Source organism: Paramisgurnus dabryanus, chromosome 12, assembly GCF_030506205.2.
Source record: "Paramisgurnus dabryanus chromosome 12, PD_genome_1.1, whole genome shotgun sequence".
NCBI lineage: Eukaryota > Metazoa > Chordata > Actinopteri > Cypriniformes > Cobitidae > Paramisgurnus > Paramisgurnus dabryanus.
In genome coordinates this window covers 28,906,652-28,926,400 of record NC_133348.1, presented here as the reverse complement: position 1 = coordinate 28,926,400, position 19,749 = coordinate 28,906,652, and the positions used below count along the sequence as shown (strand labels likewise).

The following is a 19,749-nucleotide window of genomic DNA, read 5'->3' as shown; positions in this document are numbered from 1 at the left end:
CAATCTAGAAAATGTGAATAAGATCAACCCAGTAACATAGTTTTGGTAAACCATTCTATTCAAGCATGTGAATTGAAGCATGTGATAATTGAAATTTGGCTCCCCTTGTGATGTCAGAAGGGGATAATACCGCCCCTTAATCTGCACTATCCAACAACGGCACTGCAATTTTTATTGAAGAGATCAACTGATTTGCATATTTAAAAGGTCACACCCAAAATGCCACATTTTTGCTCACACCCACAAAATGGCAATTTTAACATGTTATAATAAATTATCGGTATAGTACTTTGAGCTAAAACTTCACATATGTACTTTGGGGACACCAAGATTTATTTGTCATCTTAAAAAAGTATTGTGAAATGTCCCCTTTAAAGCTGTCTGTCTCAATGTCAATCAAACAATAAAAGAAAGAAAAAAAATGAACATTTATTTTTCCTATACAGTAGGTATTGTTTTTGACTTGTATGTGTAAATCTATTAGTTTTACCAGTGATTTTAAGGTATAAATGCTGTGATTTTGTGAACTCGGTTTTTCTCAAAAGGTGTAGCTGTGTCATTTTCTGTCAGATTTCAATGTCAAAATATAAATAACTCATTTGTGAGTCATTCTGACTCATTTTGCCAGAACAGGTCCCATACTGTATGTCATTGCGTGTGAATGCACACATGGACTGGGAATTGAGAGCTATGGCAATCTGTCACTCATCTTCTGTATGATGAGCCAACTCAATAAACTTCATGAAATAAATATAGAGTGACTTATTATTATTATTAGTGGACTGACTTATAAAGACAAATGTTTGTTTCAGCTTTAATATAAACGCACATTGCTAGACATGAAAGGACCTCAATCTACTAAATATTTAAATGTAATATTCCTCAAAATTTATGCATGTATACGTGAGAGAATAATGAAAGCATTTTTTTAACAATATACTTTAACACGTGTTTAAAAATTAAGAGAGATGTTGGTTTTGCCGGCTGTTGATGAATAACAGCTGTGAATTATTACAACGCACTTTTAAACCACAACTTCTAAAGCCGAAAGTATACTAGGGACGTCCGCGTATGCGCGTCGTCCGCATGACGTCATTTTCGTCATCAGGAGGGTCCGCGACCGGCCGCGCGGACCGTCCGCGTGCAGCCCAAAATTTGAGACTGTGCAGACAGTGCTCGTACAGTCCGCGTACGACAGCGCATGCGGGTGAAAATATTTAGACAGGACACTCCACTATAAACAATTATACAAAGGAAATAGACAGCATTTGCACACACACTATCGTTTTTCTTCTTTAACTTTTACTTCTTCCAAGAACAGAAAGCTGTGGAGCATGTTTGTTTGATTCCTGTTCTTTGTTGTCTTGTTGTTTGTTCTAAACTGTGTTTGCAATGGTGGATCAGTTACTTTTCTTCACCTATCCTAATGTTTTAATGTACTGTAAATGTCGCCAAATCAGTGCTGCCCTGACAGCCTGTTAGACTAATCATTTGAATAAGAAATCATTTGTATTGCGTACAGTGTTGACACGGCCATCCGCGTGTAGCCGCGGGGACTATACTCGGAAAGCTGCGCGGACTCGTGTGCGCGCGAGCCAGACGCGATAAAGTATACCCCGGCCTTTATCTTCCTCCGGTCCTGTGACACGCCAGCGTGAACTCATATAATTGCGTAATGACATGGAAAGGTCACTTGTTACATATATGAAACGCACATTTGCAGACAATTTTAAACAATAAACTGACACAAAGACATTAATTAGTATCATTCAACGTACAACAACGTCGGAATGGTCCTCTTTCTCCACACTTGTAAACACTGGGGCGTAGTTTCGCATACATCATCCGTGACCTCGTGACTTGATGACGTATTACGCGAGGTCGCACTGGCACGACACACGACTGGAGGAAGACGAGAAATTGTGGTTTAAAAGTGCACATTTTTTACTTTTCTTGCCATAAATGACAATCGTTTCAAAAGATAAGACCCTTATGCCTCGTTTGGGATCGTTTAGAGTCCTTTGAAACTCCGTTGAAAAAACTGTTAAGTGTTGAGTTAAGTGTTGGGGTCCATTAAAACAGGGCTTTGAACCAGAATTTTATTCCAATTAGTTTGTTCCGAACAGAAACAGTATTTTAAGGTTTCATGTTTTCGGTTCAATCCTAAAATTGATGTTCCTGAACCCGGTAAGAACAAAAAAGTAAAGTTCCTGAACCGGTTAATAACGTTCCATTTCAGCTGTGGGACATACAAATAAGTAGGCTGATCATTAGGACATTAAACTTCTCTATCTTGTCATCAAACATTTAGGGCTCTATCTTACACCCGGCGCAATGCAGCGCAATGCGCAACGCAAGTGTCTTTTGCTAGTTTCCACCCTGCGCAATTATAATTTTCACGTTTAGCGCCACGTTGTTTAAATATCAAATGCATTTGCGCCCCCTTTTGCGCCCATGGGCGTTCTGGTCTGAAAACGAGGTGTGTTCAGGCGCATTGTTGGCGCGTTGCTATTTTGAGGCAACTAAAATAGACTACGCCATTGACCAACAAAAACCTGGTCTAAAGTCTAAAGTCAATGGCGCAATAGTGTTTTTTGTTATTTAAAGAGCGCATTAGTAATATGCGCCTAAACGAGACGACAACGCGGGTTTGCTTATCACATACATGAATGGCAGCAGCACAAAAACGCTTTTAAATATGAAAGATTAAAGAATTGAATGTAAAATATTATTATTGAGTCTCTTGGACATAAATGAGGACTTATTATGAGACGTTAGAAGGCACAAAGAGCTGCTTCACCTGCAGTCTGGTAAGTAAATAAATGCTTTGCTTTAAACAAATGCATCTATTTTTAAACGTTTTTAGATGCTATCTTACGGATTTATTGTACATGATGACTCTGTACCTGTGGATATGGTAAGATGAGAAACATTTTAAATAATGCTTTGTAAAAAATCCCGGCCATATGGCGCTGTTCTAGTGCTGAAACACTTCGGCTCTCTGCGCGTTTGTAAATCCTTTATCTTTTGTTTGTATTTTTAGAATACAAACCTTTTCTTGCATATTTGCTAATCATTTTATGCGATTACATTGATTATGTAAGATATCAATACATTTAGGACAGCAATTCAAAGCCTGATATTTGTACTTCTATGACTAAGAAAAAGAAAAAGGCTTTTAAAGGTTTTAATAATAAAAAATTCAATAAAAATGAAAACAACACTTTTTTAACATTATTCTTAAACTGGTGGCCTTCTTCCTCCGCTTAGTTTTTCAGTTTACAAGGTCTGTTATCTAAATAGGGATGACGCACAGCGACAGCGCAACGCAACTGGCTTTTAAAGGGGATGATAGCTGAGTCTCTCATTGGTTTACTGCACGTTACGCCCAAAACACACCCATTACTCATTAGGAAAATATGTACAACCCTTTTCGACCCTGCGCTCGGCGCACAAACCATTTTTCCCGTTGTTAAAATAGTAAAAGTGGCATCGGACACGCCCATTTAGACCGTGCGCTGTGCGCTTTAGACAATGCGCTAAGATCGTTAAAATAGGGCCCTAAAAAAGGCTACATTATGTTAGCGGCATAACTGTAATTCTTACATGCCTACATTTGTCGAGTGCACTTAAACGCGCACACACACAGACGGAGGACGAATTCCAAACGGCACTTCGGGAAGAAGATGCAGCATAAACAGTTGCTCAACATAAGGTGAAAATTACGTTATTTTTCAGTGCTTTATTTGCCAAATGTATTTTACACAGTAGTGACACAGTAGTGCAACTCTCTCTCAAGTTTATACATCAAGAGTTCTGATCTTTGAAGGGCATAGGGATGATCACGTTTGATTGGAGTTGGACCAGACACATGCAACCACATAAAAAACTGTGCATAAAGAATTTAATTGTTTAAAATCCTTTGAAACATGTGCAAATGATCAACTTTCACCCTATTTAAATTTGCATATTAATCCGCAAAACGCATGCGAGGCGAAATGTGGGTCGTGATCTGTACGGATCACAGATCAACTGCGATGCGTTATACCACTAATAAGTATTAAAAAAAAAAAACATCTTGAGAAACTTGGTACAATATTTACCACTTATGATTGAGCATTAGAGTCTTGGGGTTGAGTAGGCTACTTGCTGGTGGCAAGCTTCTAATTTCTCGACCGGAAGTGAACTTCAAGTCATATTAGACGGAAATCTTGTCAAGGAACGAAAAAAATAACGGTATTAACCAGTTACAATTATTTTAAATAAACGTTTCTGTTCCGGAACATATATTTTTTTCACGTTTCTGGTTTTGTTTCTGTTCCATGCAAAACATCAAAAGTTTCTGGTTTTCGTTTTCGTTCCGTGAACCGGTTCAAAGACTTGCATTAAAATAAGAAAAATCCTGGAATATTTTCCTCAAAAAAACATAATTTCTTCTCGACTAAACAAAGAAAGACATCAAAATTTTGGATGACATGGTGGTGAGTAAATTATCTGGATTTTTTTTTAAGAAAATGGACTAATCCAGGAAAACACCCCACCCAACCTCTGTTCTACAGCATCCTTTACAAATGACCAGATTGAAACTAGAACCAGTAAAGATTTGACTTTCTGTGTGAACTACTACTTTAGACCATGTGGACCGTGACGGCTGATGGCACCATTTGGGACATGTGGAGATGTGTGACTGCTGCACCTTCTGATGAAGCGAGAGCACCATGTGAGGGAAGCTTGCGAACTGGAACAGAACAAAAAAGATGAGCTGGCTGGAGAGATGCTGCCACAAGAGTTGACTGGTGCCTCCGTCATCAAACTGCTCCTCCGTCTCTGACCGCTCCATGGCGTACACCACCAGATCTACCAGCTGGTCTTCCAGCACCAGACATCTCTGCTTATGCTGGAACAGAACCACATGTTTACACATACCAGAAAAACCTTTGACAACAGACCATCATTTAGAGATTTACAGCGGACAAAGTCTCCATCCTCTGTGCTTTACTGTGTCATTTTATTGTGTAGGTGTGTAAACTTTCACAGAAATTTGCATGACTTATTAGTTGAGATTTGCTGTCTCTAGTAAATAAAAACTTTGATAAGATCTAAGCTACAGTGGTCACATTAGTTTGATTTCAAAACATGACATGACATTGTTTAATGTCATGATCTGCATAACAGGTGGCTGAAGAAGAAAATGTGTGAATAAAGCACAGATCTAGCAGATGGAGCTAATATCTCACCATCATAACAACATATGTTAAATGTTTATAATTCAAAATCACACATGTAAAAATAAATCACAATTATAATATTTTGACCAAACTGTACAGTCTTAGGAATTAATTATGAAACATCAGGCACATGAAAATAAATCGACAACAACCATCCTGATTCCTGTCTACAATAAACATCTTCAGTAATAGCCAATCCAGAGACCGACAGTGGATATAATAATGTTTTCTTATTGATTGAACATTATCATCACAGCCAGCCAGGTCACACGAGATGATGAAACACAAATGGGACGCCCGAGTGTCGTTCTCATCACAACAAAACATACAGACACGCATGATGTGAAGATGCTCACAGAAGCCCTGATCGCAGGGAAAGCTGCAAAATATCACCTAATAATCTGTGCTTCAAACACACAGATAAAAAACCTCAGATCAGTCTTTATTTATATTGCAGAGGACAGCATGCCTCCTGCTGGTCGATACTGATGCACAACAGGTGCAGAATAAAAGAGATCACAGACCCCCATCTGATACAGCAGCTTCCCCTGTAAGATAACATGCAGGGATTGATCAATGCACTACTGTTTGTGACCCTGCTGGGTGTGCATCAGCAACACTGACCGTGTTAGATTTCATTAACTATTTATTTCAACTATTTTTAATGACCCCATGAAATGGCTTGACAAACATTTTGTCTCCTGTTCGAATGAAACAGGAGTTAAAGGGGGTTTGTTTGTATAATAGTCTTCAGTATTATCTACACCTGGCAGATTAAACTATGGTTTGAAGGGACAATGCAAATAACCTTTATTCACCAAGAACTTAATGTAACTGTTTGCATAATATTGTAATATTATTACTTAATAATAATAATTAAAAAATTAGCAATATCATCCGACGATATTGATAATCACAGCGGAGAGGAGATTCATTCTTTTTCTCAATATGTACGTCATTAAAAAACATTAAACCGTCTCTTGAGATTAGTGTACTTTCTTTCAAGACATTTTAACACTTTACTTTCAATATTTCTGTCAACTTTCAGAACACATGAAGAGTTCAGATGCAAAAACTGTCAAACATGAACATTTGTAGCAGCAATATATTGTATTGTATTTAAAATTACTTATTTTTACCATTACCATTACTTATAAGGGGGCATGCACACCAAAGCTTTTACGCCGGTGGCGTCATATGTTTTTAATTGTTTCCAATAGAAGTGCTGCATTTTTCCAAGCTGAAAGCCACACTGAGCCCCAAGAGTTGAAAAATATTCAACTATGGGCGAAAAGCTCAGCTCGTCAATGTTAGTTCTCACACAGCTGTCCAATCACAGTGGAGGAGGGGCGGGGCAAATATCACAACAACCAACTGGCGCATCATACAACAACTGATAAACAAAGCAGAAGTATCACAGCAACCAAAGCACTCTGCCAGGCGTTTTCAGATGCGTTAAAAAGCTTTGGTGTGCACGCCCCCTAAGAGAGTTTTTGCATTTGAACTCTTCATATATAAATGTAAATGTACTTATAGATGATCACAAAGCTAACAGGCATGGACTAGAATCCAGGAAACTCTAAATAATGTCATGGGGTCTTAAATGTTTTAATATCATTAGCTCAAAGATGCAAATATCTTTGCTGAGTTATTATCTGCTGTACTGTCAGGTGTCTGAGAAACATTTAACATAGATTCAGCCATGTTTACTGAGGATCATTCTGACAGTGTAAGTGAATGTTAATTATGGAATGTGGGAGTGAATTATCTCCACACAACACCCAGAGAGCCAACAAACCCACAAACAAACAGAACAACAGCGGCATAAACACACACAGCATGCGCCGATCAGGGCTTGAAATTAACAGATTGTCTTCATTCTCAGGTACGCTTTAAAGTGGAACACTCGTGTGAGTTTCTGTGCGTGCGATTTACACTACAAGTACAAAAGACAATGGATTATTCTTTGTCTTCTACATTAACGGTTTCTGTATTTGTGTCGGTTTCTTTATTTGGGAATTTACCCACATATTAGTGCAAAGATGAAAATTAATATATAGATAGATTTAGTATAATTTTCATCGTTCAAGGGACATACATTTTAGAAACTGTTGTTAAAATCTAATCATGTGAGATTTAGGGTCATTCTCAGGAAAGCGTCATATCATGTGTGAGCGGTACATTTCATATATCTAAAGGGTAAAAAAGAGACCGCACTCAGGGACTGAATCAAATACAAAAACTTCGAAGTTGTGACACTGATGATGGGCTAAGCCCGAAACGTTTGTCTTTGTGTTTGTTATGGCCTGTGAACACGATTCGGTATTTTAATACAGTTTTTGTATTTGATTCAGTCCCTGAGTGTGGTCTCTTTTTTACCATTATATTCATTTCCCTTGGAGTTACGCACCGGGCATATAATATAGACATTAGGCGCAGATGCCACTTTTTCTCACATATATCTAAAGGGGACATATCATAAAAACTGACATGTTTAAGTGTTATGATTGGGTCCCCAGTGCTTTTGTAAACCTAGAAAATCTGAAAAAGATCAATCCAGTAACTTAGTTTTGGTAAACCATTCTCTGCAAGCATGTGAAAAAAGGTCATTGAAATTTGGCTCCCCTTGTGATGTCAGAAGGGGATCTTATTATAATAATACCGCCCCTTTATCTGCACTATCCAACCACAGCACTGCCATTTAGTGCAGAGATCAACTCATTTACATTTAAAAAGACACACCCAAAAACCTACAAAGTGGCAATCTGTTGGGTGTTTTTGAGCTAGAACTTCACATATGTACTCTGGGGACACAAAAGATTTATTTGACATGTTAAAAAGTCTTGTAAAATGCCCCCTTTAATAATTTTCCTGTTGTCATTTAATCGACCATTGAACAGGTGAGCGATCTCTTCCAGGTCTACGGATGTGAAAATATTCAAACATGAGAGAGACCTGAAGATACATCTAACAAAGATGAAGTGTTTGCGACCCACTGACAAGGCAATCTGGTTTTGCTCGTGGCAGTCTAAAATCATAGTCCTCAAAATCTCCAGGCATGTGTTAAAGTATAGAGTAATAACCACATTACTGATGTATCAGAGAGGAAAGGACACCAGGGGTAAAGAGAAGACACAGGACACAAGACAAGTGTCACAATACTGATATTACTCTGCATGTTTGTACTGTGCATTTTAAAGAGCACCTATTGTCCGAATCACGTTTTTTTTTTCATTTACCACGCGAACACATTGTATTGAACCAAATACACAAAATAACATTGTTATTTTGCAATGAAATATGTGCAATTTAATTATGCTAGTTGTGGGACAGCTTGGGTGTTTGTGACATAAAATAAGCAATAATTTGTTTAAACAATTCACTGTAAGTCAGATATTAAATGCATTTGTAACACCACAAAAAAATTTGTTATTGACCACCCAAACAAATTTGAATGGTGAAAAAACGGCAAGTTAACAAAATAAGTTAAAATCTTGCAAAAAACAGGCTGGATTCTCTGTTCTCAAATGTTGAGGGCGTGTCTGCGGTCAACGCTGAAACCACGCCCACTAACGGAAAAGCTGCAGTCTCTCTCAACTTTCAAATACAACTACAACCTGAATGAACGCTTGTGAATCTTGCGATTGTGTTAGAGGCGGGGCCTTGCTCGGGTGTGTTTAACATCAGAGTCTATGGGAATTGACTCCCTTTTGAAACCAGCATCTAGTGGCCAGTCAATGAATTGCAGTTTAAATCACTTCTGTGTTTATGACAGAGATCTTAAAGGTTGCCCCCTGGTTCAAACACTGGGTAAACGTGAATTTTGTATAATAGGTCCCAGTGGCGGGTCGTGACTGCTCAACCGAGGGGCCCTAATTCAAAATAAGTGTTTGGAGTCATGTGTGTGGTTCCTTTTTTCAAAATATGTGTTCTGCGCCTCGAGAGATCCTGTATGCATAATGTGTTTTGTCAAAATAGGTGCCTGCTGCACACGTGTCAAAACCGTTCATGATAAAAGAGATGCTCACATTCACAAAATACACGCAAGACACATGAGATTATGCAAGTATTTGGCAAACGCGAGCGTCTCTTTTATTATAAACCCTTTAGATGCGTCTGCGGCAGGCACTTATTTTGAAATGGCACGTGATGCACATAGGATCTCTCAAGGCACAGAACACATATTTTGAAATTACAAACCACACACATGACGGGCTACATACAGGTTGTGACGAACTTCACATCGAGCGCCCTCGAAAAAGAAATCACCGGCTACCACTGATGGGCCTGCTTCAATGATGAATCCCTCAATATCAAAAACAGGAGAACTCAACAGTCATCTTTAAAACATTGTTTTCCTGAAAATGACCTTTAAACACACATTTTGAAAGAATTGAGATTGTGATCTCAAACAAAACGTTTAGCTAAGAAGTCACAGTAGAAAAATGAAAATTTGATCGGTTCTCTAATTGATTTCCATCATTGCAAATAATTGAACTTAAAAAAGTTTGTGGAGGGAAAAGAGAAGAATGTGAAAGAGTGCAAAAGACTGATTCAGAGAGTTTATAAATCATCATCATGGCAGTCAGTAATTCCAAGCCCTATGTTTGTTTTTTTCTTCTTGAACTTGAGTTTTCTTCCTTTTTTCAATTGTAATTAGATAAAATCGTTTGGTTTGGCTATGATGTCTTGTGGTTAGTCACAATACAACAGTAAGATTGTGAACATACCTGAGCAATGTTCAGGGTCTAGAGCAGTGGAGGAGGATGGGCAGGCAAGACAGGACAGAACGAAAATAAAGGAGGAAAGAAAGAAAAGAAAACACAAATACAGTGACTAGGAGGCCCCGTCATTCAAGCTAAACCACACCCCCAGAGACGAGAAGGAGATAGGTGGGCAATACTCCCTACCAGACAGCAGAGACCAAAAAATGAGAGAGTGAGAGAGACAGAGAGAGAAAGAGAGAGAGAGAGAGAGATCTAGTTTTATTAAGGAGCTAGTTTGGCAGGGAGTATTGTGGCGATTAGCCTCGCAGAAACAACAAAGCAGCTTTGGTCATTGGTTTGCTGTGGAAGGTGTGGGACTACTGAAACTACTAGGACCTGATCTGTCCACGTCTATGTGTTCACTTCACCTCAAGAGATGGATAATAAGGGCAGAGGAGGGAGGGAGAGATGCGGTTACCTGTTTGTTAAGGCCCAGCATGTTGCAGACCATATCCCTCGAGTACGGCTGTTCCAGGACATATCTCAGCAGACCCGTCTGTGGCTCAAACAGATCCTACACACAAGAGACAAAGAATCACTGAAGAATCTGATTTCATCCTTTAGCATGTGATATGATATTTAGCCAATTATATTTTGTGAATTCAATTACTTTAGCACAAAAGGAAAGTCGTTTCAAAATTAATAAATAAGATTTTCCTTTAGTATAGGGTGCATTGGCAAACTGTGTATGCTAAAAACAAAAAACTATTTTTACACCAAAAAATTAAAAAAAGGAAAATAAATGAAATTCCACTGTACACTGATAAATTAATAAAAAAAGCAAATGTTAAGGCTATTTTGACAATTATTATTGTATTGTATTTAAACAATTATAGACATAAAAAGCCCATGGCACATTATCACATCTGTTTCTCTGAAGTTTGCGATAAAAGAAAAGGCTTTACTCCATGACTGACAGCATGATCCAATCCAACAATAACTTATAAGCATAAGACTTAGATTTATAGATTGATCTGTTTCTCTGAAGCTTATTAATAAAGATGAGGATTTATTTAGTGGTGGGCTAATAAATTGAGCGTAAACGCCGAAACTACCTGCTACACAAGTACGCGCTGCTGACCCGTGTGGTGTACATGATTTAACCTGTCAACATGGGCGACAAAAAAAACATGCGCCCCTAATTTGTGTGGTGTGAAACCAACGTTATTCTCTACAGATAAATGCCATGTGTACATTAACAACATCTTTATGGTCTTTTGTTTTATGAGCTACGAGTACAGAAGCAAAGCTTTTATCAGTTGCACCTTATCATATGGCAGCATTCCTCTCAGTGGGAAACGTAGGGTGGTTGGGTCCAGTTTCCACGAGTTACAAATCGCTCCAGAATTATTAACCACCGGCAGAAGACTGCAGCGACCTGAAACATACAAACACATCCTTCTGCAAACATGTCACATGCTACCCTGGAGCCTTATGGGATACGAGAGGCTGCATTCCACGACTGTAAGATGAATTTATCTTACCGCAAATGGAGTTTATTCGGGCCGTAGGTCTGAAACTATCAACGAAGTCACAAATCAGGCTGCCCAAGAGCTGAGAACAAAAAAAAAAAAAAGGTATTTTACAGAGAGAATAACCTAGCAAATCACCAAAATATAAACAAAAGGAGAGGAAAAACACATCTGAAGGAGTTACACTGATTAAGCACACATCTCTTTACCCAGTGTGAGAGCGCCCCCTCTGGATACAGCTTCCTGATCTCTGTTACTGCAAAATATGCCGGAAGCAGGCAGGCGTTACGGTCCAGAATGTATTCCACAACCTTTATAGAGAACAAAACAACATCAACAAAATATCACAACAACCAAACACCAGAAACTGACTGTCTGTCTGTCTGTCTGTCTGTCTGTCTGTTTGTGTATGTCTGTCTGTCTGTCTGTTTGTGTATGTCTGTCTGTCTGTCTGTTTTGTCTGTCTGTCTGTCTGTCTGTCTGTCTGTCTGTCTGTTTTTGTCTGTCTGTCTGTCTGTCTGTCTGTATTTGTGTTTGTTTGTCTGTCTGTGCGTGTCTGTCTGTCCGCCTGTCCATCCGTTTGTGTGTGTGTGTGTGTGTGTGTGTGTGTGTGTGTGTGTGTGTGTGTGTGTGTGTGTGTGTGTGTGTGTGTGTGTGTGTGTGTGTGTGTGTGTGTGTGTGTGCGTGTGTGTGCGTGCGTGCGTGTGTGTGTCCGTTCGTGTGTGTTTCAGTGTGTGTTCGTCCATCCGTGTGTGTGTGTGTGCGTGTGTGTGTGTCTGTCTGTCTGTCTGTCCGTGTGTGTGTGTGTGTAAGTTCGTCTGTCTGTGTGTGTGTCTGTCTGTCTTTCTGTGTCTTTCTGTATGTGTGTGTATGTCTCTATGTCTTTGTGTTTGTCTGTCTGTCTTTGTGTATTTCTCTCTGTCTGTGTGTCCGTGTATGCGCATGTATCTGTCTGTCTGTTTGTGTATGTCTGTCTGTGTGTCTGTCTGTCTGTTTTTGTCTGTCTGTCTGTCTGTCTGTCTGTTTTTGTCTGTCTGTCTGTCTGTCTGTCTGTCTGTGCGTGTCTGTCTGTCCGCCTGTCCATCCGTTTGTGTGTGTGTGTGTGTGTGTGTGTGTGTGTGTGTGTGTGTGTGTGTCCGTTCGTGTGTGTTTCAGTGTGTGTTCGTCCATCCGTGTGTGTGTGTGTCTGTCTGTCTGTCTGTCTGTCCGTGTGTGTGTGTGTGTGTGTGTGTAAGTTCGTCTGTCCGTGTGTGTGTCTCTCTGTCTTTGTGTCTGTCTGTCTGTCTGTCTTTGTGTATTTCTCTCTGTCTGTGTGTCCGTGTATGCGCATGTGTCTGTCTGTCTCTCTGTCTTTGTGTATTTCTGTCTGTCTGTCTGTGTACGTGTGTCTGTCTGTCTTTGTGTCTGTGTACGTCTGTCTGTCTGTCTCTCTGTCTTTGTGTCTCTCTGTCTTTGTGTCTCTCTGTCTTTGTGTCTCTCTGTCTTTGTGTCTCTCTGTCTTTGTGTCTCTCTGTCTTTGTGTCTCTCTGTCTTTGTGTCTCTCTGTCTTTGTGTCTCTCTGTCTTTGTCTATATTTGTCTGTCTGTCTGTGTCTGTCTGTTTTCCTGTCTGTCTGTCTGTCTGTCTCTTTACCTCACGTGCTGCCAGCATCTGCTGAACCACAGCTGAGCTCACAAAGTTTGGGACAGTCTGAATCTTATCCATCACGGCCTTTAGTAAATCCCTCACACCCTGATAAACAAAAACAGAAAATAGCATTTAAATAAATGAACAGACATACAAACATATCATTGGCTGATAACGGTAAAGATGATAAACAGATTAACATGTCAATTCAATTATTTTAAAAATGCCTCTGATCCATGCAAGTATTCTGTAATCTGAGATTTTAAGAAGCACATTCCCGAGCATGTTATTATTGAGTTCACTGACATCTCTGTTAAAGGGATACTCCATCATTTTGTCATAATAAACTATGTTATTACCTTAACTAGAAGAGTTCACAGATGTTCACAGACTAATAACTAATATATGATACCTTGTAGTCGACTCCACCGATGATTTTGCGGATGAGCTTGAAGGTCAAGGCCCAAAGTTGAGTTCTCTCCCACTCCAAACTGTCTGAACTGATAAGCGCCTGACAAACCATTCTGAAAAAACAAAGTCATACACTTCAGCAAACATACAACCTAACCAATTACATCCTTATTAGTCATTCCATGGACCAAATTATTCAGGATAGGAATTCCATTGTCATTACTTAACAAATGGTTTTGAATCGTGATGTTTCAGATTGGAATGAATGAATAAATTAATTAAATATTTGAATCTCTACTTGTATTATACTTGTATACTGAACTAACATATGTGATAATATCCATGTCTATAATTAGGGTCTACTCATTTTTCACAGAAGCAGGCCGGTACTCAGAGGTCGCGTTTGGATTTTAACAGTAATGTCAGAACAGACCCGAGCAGTGTTTACCTGGGCGGCAACAGGTTGGTCTCCACCGCCATTGCCAGACAGTCATAGAGAAAGGAGATGCGTTTGGGACTGTGTTGACTATGAATGAAGCGCACAATCCACTGCACACACTGGTCATGTGACTCCTGTAGTGATATCAAACACACACTTCACATTAATCCTGGATATAGTACATATATAGAGACCTCACAACACTCCATATATAACACATTAATCCCTATAGTACAGAAAAACACCAGTAGAACATTTCTTAACCAATCAAAATAATGCATTCAACAGCCCTGTCGGTATAATCAAATATATTTTTCATGACACTGTTTAAATGAAAATTAGTTAAATATACTGACCTGAGGCAGACTACTCCAGTACTGTCTGAACGCTCCTAAACAGCTCACTAGTTTAGTTCTCTCATCCTCAGGACTGTCCATAAACATCCTGTGAACGACACCGATACACAATATAACACACAACCCACAAATAAATCACACGGTTATCAGGTTCATAATTCTGGCAGACATTTAAAAGCTCTCATTTACTCACCCAGAAAACGCCTCGTCAATCACCTCAGTTTTCTGATGTAAACATAACAAAACAAATGTATTTATTTTTCACACACATAAGTATGCATGTGTGTATATGACCCTGGCCTGTGAAAACCAAGTGTTAAGATTTCACCCACACTTATATTAAAGGTGGGGTGTGTGGTTTTTTAAAAACACATTGTTAAAGGAACTACAAAACACACTTGTAGCCAATCAGCAGTAAGGGGCGTGTCTACTATCCGACATCGATGCCTGGGTTGCATATGTGTGGAGCGGGTCTATCAAAAGAAGGTCCATATTCTATTGGGGTAGGGGCGTGTCTGTTTAGGTGATTTCAAATATCAACATTGGATTTCAGAGATCATGCACCCCACCTTTAATGATGTTCATCATAGCAAAGAACAATTAAGTTGAATCATGTCAATTGTTTTATATTGTATTGAGTGAAATCATACTGTTGGTGTTTAATTGTCTCCTCAGTATATTTCCAGTGGGGTCACTGTGACCTGCTGTCTGTCATATGCTGACCAGCTAATGCCCGGTTACATACCTCAATATCTATCTGAGCTTTTAATTCCCTATAGTCCGGTGCATGACCTTGGCTCATCTGAAACAGGTCTTTTAAGTATTCCAGTATTTATTTGACTGATACATCTTGTATTTGTGTCATTCTCTGTCTCTGGTGCTAGTTTCTGTTCTTCACTGACACCCTCAAATCAATCTTTCTAAACTTTTGTTCTAACACCCAGCTAAAGACATTTTTTAATTTGATGTTTTCTACGTAAAATCAACATTTTGTGTATATAATCTTGATATCTTTAATAATGACTTAATAGGGTCAATTCAAAGACTGAAAACAGAATTAAATTATGAGACTTTAGCCTGAATTTCACAGACAGTGTCACATATATGTATGCATAAAAGTTTCTTTGTAACACATTAAATGAAACATCAGGTTCTCTATTGAATAAATTGATGAAATGATCACACAAAATATCTCACCACTACATCCTCAAAAATACTCTGCAGTTGACTTTCCATTGGCACCGCCATGATCGCAGGAGAATTAATCGTGAACTTAAACATCCATGAGTAAAGTGTGTTATTTTATGATGAATTAGTGCAGTATTGATGCTCTCATGAACACAACAGAAGTAGTAAAGAGACGCAAACTGAGCCGGTGCGCCGCTGAAACAGTCCGGTGGGAAACACAGAATCACAGCGAAAGTTCCCGCCCAGATATTTTTTCAGTAATAAAAAAATAATGCACTATATATTTTAAAATATATATATTTAAAAACAGTTATATTAGAAAGTTATCTTTATCAGGGTGCGCATCCTCGTTTTCTGTCCGTGCTTTCTTTCCTCTCGTATAAGCTGGATGCATGCGAGAAAAGACGCGCCAACGTTTTAAATATATCCTAAATACATTTTTGAATTTGAAAATATATTACAGTTTTTCTCCAATGGTTTGGCTCATTTTTTGAAACAGAAATTACATTCTCAAAACAACATGGACAAACCTCCAAACCACTTGGCAAGTGTTCACAACAGAATTGAATTTCTCATTCATTTCATCAAATTGCAAATATCTAAGTACATGTCTCAATAGCTCAGTACATCTTTGCAACTGATTAAGTACAGGTAGCCTTCATTTAGCACAATTTCCACGTGAATAGATCTTGTTCATCTAAACTGATTGGTTGATTCTCAGTCTAATGGTTGTTCACTCCAAAATGTGTCAGCGTCATTTCATTGTATAAGTCATCACATGCACAATAGTCTGTTCAATTGGCAAAATTAGTCAAGAACATAATACCATGAATAACATATATGAATGCTTTGAACATTTGATAAATTTATTACAGCAATTGACAGTCAGGTAAAACTAAAACTTGACTAACAAAGTAGGAGTTTACGCTTTTGTAGAGAATAATGGCATTGGAAGCAAACGAGGCCTCTCACATCCTTGTGTTTGTGGATGAAGCTGCCTTCAACCTGGCCAAGGGCCGAAGACGTGGCCATAAAATGATTGCCCACCGGGCCACGGTGGATGTCCGAGGCCAGTGAGGGGGCAATATTACTATGTTTGATGCCATATCTGAGAATGGTGTGGCCACTCACATCCCCAGTCTTGGCCCATACTATACACAGATGCTCCTCATCTTCTTGGACCGCCTTCATTTTGATTTGATCCCTCAAATTGAGAAAGGTCTCGTCGGGCCTCACCTACCACAATATGTCATTGTATGGGACAATGTGAATTTCTACAGTGGCCTGCTAATCAGGGACTGGTTCACTACTCATCCAAGGATGGTCATGGTGTTCCTACCACCTTACTCTCCTTTCCTCAATCCTATTGAGTTTTCTCCTCTAGGAGGTGGAGATATATGAGCATAGGGCTCAAAATCAAAGGTCCCTGCTCCATGATGAACGCTGCGTGTTAGGATATTACAGGAGATCAGTGTAGGGGATGGTTGCGACAGGCACGCCGTTTTGTTCCCTCGTTGCATCGCAAGGGAGAATAATACACTGTGATGTGGATGAGAATCTGTGGCCAGACAGACAGCAGCGTGTGGATGGTCAGGAGGGTGAGGATGGTGGCCAGGATAGGGAAGGTGAGGACAGCGACCAGTGAAGAAATGTTAGTTCTGAAACTCCCGCATTATTTACAGCAGGCTGCATATAATTTTCATTGTTTTTTGTGTTTATATTAGAGTATATTATGCTTTATATATTTTATTTTGGTCTGGTGTATGGAAGTTACTTTGTGTGTGAATAAAAGTCGTTACAATTTCCTTGGCAGTGTGAGTGCAATGTGTGGTGTCAAACCTTGGAGGCTACTCTTACCCTAAAATCATATTTTTTTTTTTCAGTTTTATACACAATTGTATTGTGTTAGCTAGACAAAAACAGTACAGTAACCATTGTCAATAAAGGGATAAGACTGAAAGGTGGACATAAGAGATATTTCAATGGTCCCCTGCCATAGTGACAAAACATCTAAACATTTCGACTTGCAGTGCTTACACAATGCCAAAGGGACGAAGCATTTTGGGGGCACTGACTGTTACAGTTTTTCTCCATTGGTTTGGCTCATTTCTTGAAACAGAAATTACATTCTCAAAACTCTAAGATAATTTGGCAAAACAGTCTTACAGTTCAGCTCAACACTATAGCTTGCTTGCAAAAGCTCATATATTTCCCAAAACTGTTCACTCATGCTTCAAAACTAAATTCCTTTCCCATATAAAGCGTCAGTGCCACAAAAATGGCAAATATCCTTCTCAACTGCTTTGGCTCATTTCTTGAAACAGACGGACGTTCTCAACACTCTTGGTGCTTTTGTCAAAATAAAGTGGATGGTTCGGCACAACACCATGGTTCACCTGCAAAAGCTCATACCTCTCCCAAAATAGTTCACTCATGTGTCAAAACTAAATATCCTTCTCATTTTAACAGTCAGTGCCCCCAAAATGCATCGTCCCTTTGGCATTGTGTAAGCACTGCAAGTCGAAATGTTTAGATGTTTTGTCACTATGGCAGGGGACCATTGGAATATCCCTCATGTTCACCTTTCAGTCTTATCCCTTTATTGACAATGGTTACTGTACTGTTTTTGTCTAGCTAACAGAATACAATTGTGTATAAAACTGAAAAAAAAAAGGATTTTAGGGAAGAGTAGCCTCCAAGGTTTGACACCACACATTACACTCACCCTGCCAAGGAAATTGTAACGACTTTTATTCACACACAAAGTAACTTCCATACACCAGACCAAAATAAAATATATAAAGCATAATATACTCGAATATAAACACAAAAAACAATGAAAATTATATGCAGCCTGCTGTAAATAATGCGGGAGTTTCAGAACTAACATTTCTTCACTGGTCGCTGTCCTCACCCTTCCTCTCCTGGCCACCATCCTCACCCTCCTGACCATCCACACGCTGCTTTCTGTCTGGCCACAGATTCTCATCCACATCACAGTGTATTATTCTCCCTTGCGATGCAAAGAGGGAACAAAACGGCGTGCCTGTCGCAACCATCCCCTACACTGATCTTCTGTAATATCCTAACACGCAGCGTTCGTCATGGAGCAGGGACCTTTGATTTTGAGCCCTATGCTCATATATCTCCACCTCCTAGAGGAGAAAACTCAATAGGATTGAGAAAAGGAGAGTAAGGTGGTAGGAACACCATGACCATCCTTGGATGAGTAGTGAACCAGTCCCTGATTAGCAGGCCACTGTAGAAATTCACATTGTCCCATACAATGACATATTGTGGTAGGTGAGGCCCGACGAGACCTTTCTCATTTTGAGGGATCAAATCAAAATGAAGGCGGTCCTAGAACATGAGGAGCATCTGTGTATAGTATGGGCCAAGACTGGGGATGTGAGTGGCCACACCATTCTCAGATATGGCATCAAACATAGTAATATTGCCCCCTCACTGGCCTCGGACATCCACTGTGGCCCGGTGGGCAATAATTTTATGGCCACGTCTTCGGCCCTTGGCCAGGTTGAAGCCAGCTTCATCCACAAACACAAGGATGTGAGAGGCCTCGTTTGCTTCCAATGCCATTATTCTCTACAAAAGCGTAAACTCCTACTTTGTTAGTCAAGTTTTAGTTTTACCTGACTGTCAATTGCTGTAATAAATTTATCAAATGTTCAAAGCATTCATATATGTTATTCATGGTATTATGTTCTTGACTAATTTTGCCAGTTGAACAGACTATTGTGCATGTGATGACTTATACAATGAAATGACGCTGACACATTTTGGAGTGAACAACCATTAGACTGAGAATCAACCAATCAGTTTAGATCAACAAGATCTATTCACTTGGAAATTGTGCTAAATGTAGGCTACCTGTACTTAATCAGTTGCAAAGATGTACTGAGCTATTGAGACATGTACTTAGATATTTGCAATTTTATGAAATGAATGAGAAATTCAATTCTGTTGTGAACACTTGCCAAGTGGTTTGGAGGTTTGTCCATGTTGTTTTGAAAATGTAATTTCTGTTTCAAGAAATGAGCCAAACCAATGGAGAAAAACTGTAAAATGAGAAGGATATTTAGTTTTGACACATGAGTGAACTATTTTGGTAGAGGTATGAGCTTTTGCAGGTGAACCATGGTGTTGTGCCGAACCATCCACTTTATTTTGACAAAAGCACTAAGAGTGTTGAGAATGTCCGTCTGTTTCAAGAAATGAGCCAAAGCAGTTGAGAAGGATATTTGC

The 19,749-nt window shown here is 39.2% G+C and overlaps 1 protein-coding gene across 2 annotated transcripts in view; it reads right to left on the bottom strand.

The window, feature by feature from the left end:
• Nucleotides 1–15,672, bottom strand: part of med23 (mediator complex subunit 23) — a 49,095-nt gene extending 33,423 nt beyond the window's left edge. The window contains exons 1-12 of one of the 2 annotated variants that reach the window (XM_065257435.2): nt 15,496–15,672; nt 14,492–14,523; nt 14,299–14,386; nt 13,952–14,076; nt 13,505–13,616; nt 13,099–13,197; nt 11,676–11,777; nt 11,479–11,548; nt 11,260–11,372; nt 10,413–10,508; nt 9,959–9,976; nt 4,697–4,897 (exon numbers count right to left, since the gene is read on the bottom strand). In XM_065257435.2, the coding sequence (XP_065113507.1) occupies nt 4,697–4,897; nt 9,959–9,976; nt 10,413–10,508; nt 11,260–11,372; nt 11,479–11,548; nt 11,676–11,777; nt 13,099–13,197; nt 13,505–13,616; nt 13,952–14,076; nt 14,299–14,386; nt 14,492–14,523; nt 15,496–15,579 (1,140 nt within the window). In that variant the 5' untranslated portion in view covers nt 15,580–15,672. The remainder of the gene's footprint in view (nt 1–4,696; nt 4,898–9,958; nt 9,977–10,412; nt 10,509–11,259; nt 11,373–11,478; nt 11,549–11,675; nt 11,778–13,098; nt 13,198–13,504; nt 13,617–13,951; nt 14,077–14,298; nt 14,387–14,491; nt 14,524–15,495) is intronic. The other variant, XM_065257437.2, reaches the window with a different exon arrangement.
• Between the last annotated feature and the right edge of the window lie 4,077 nt (nt 15,673–19,749).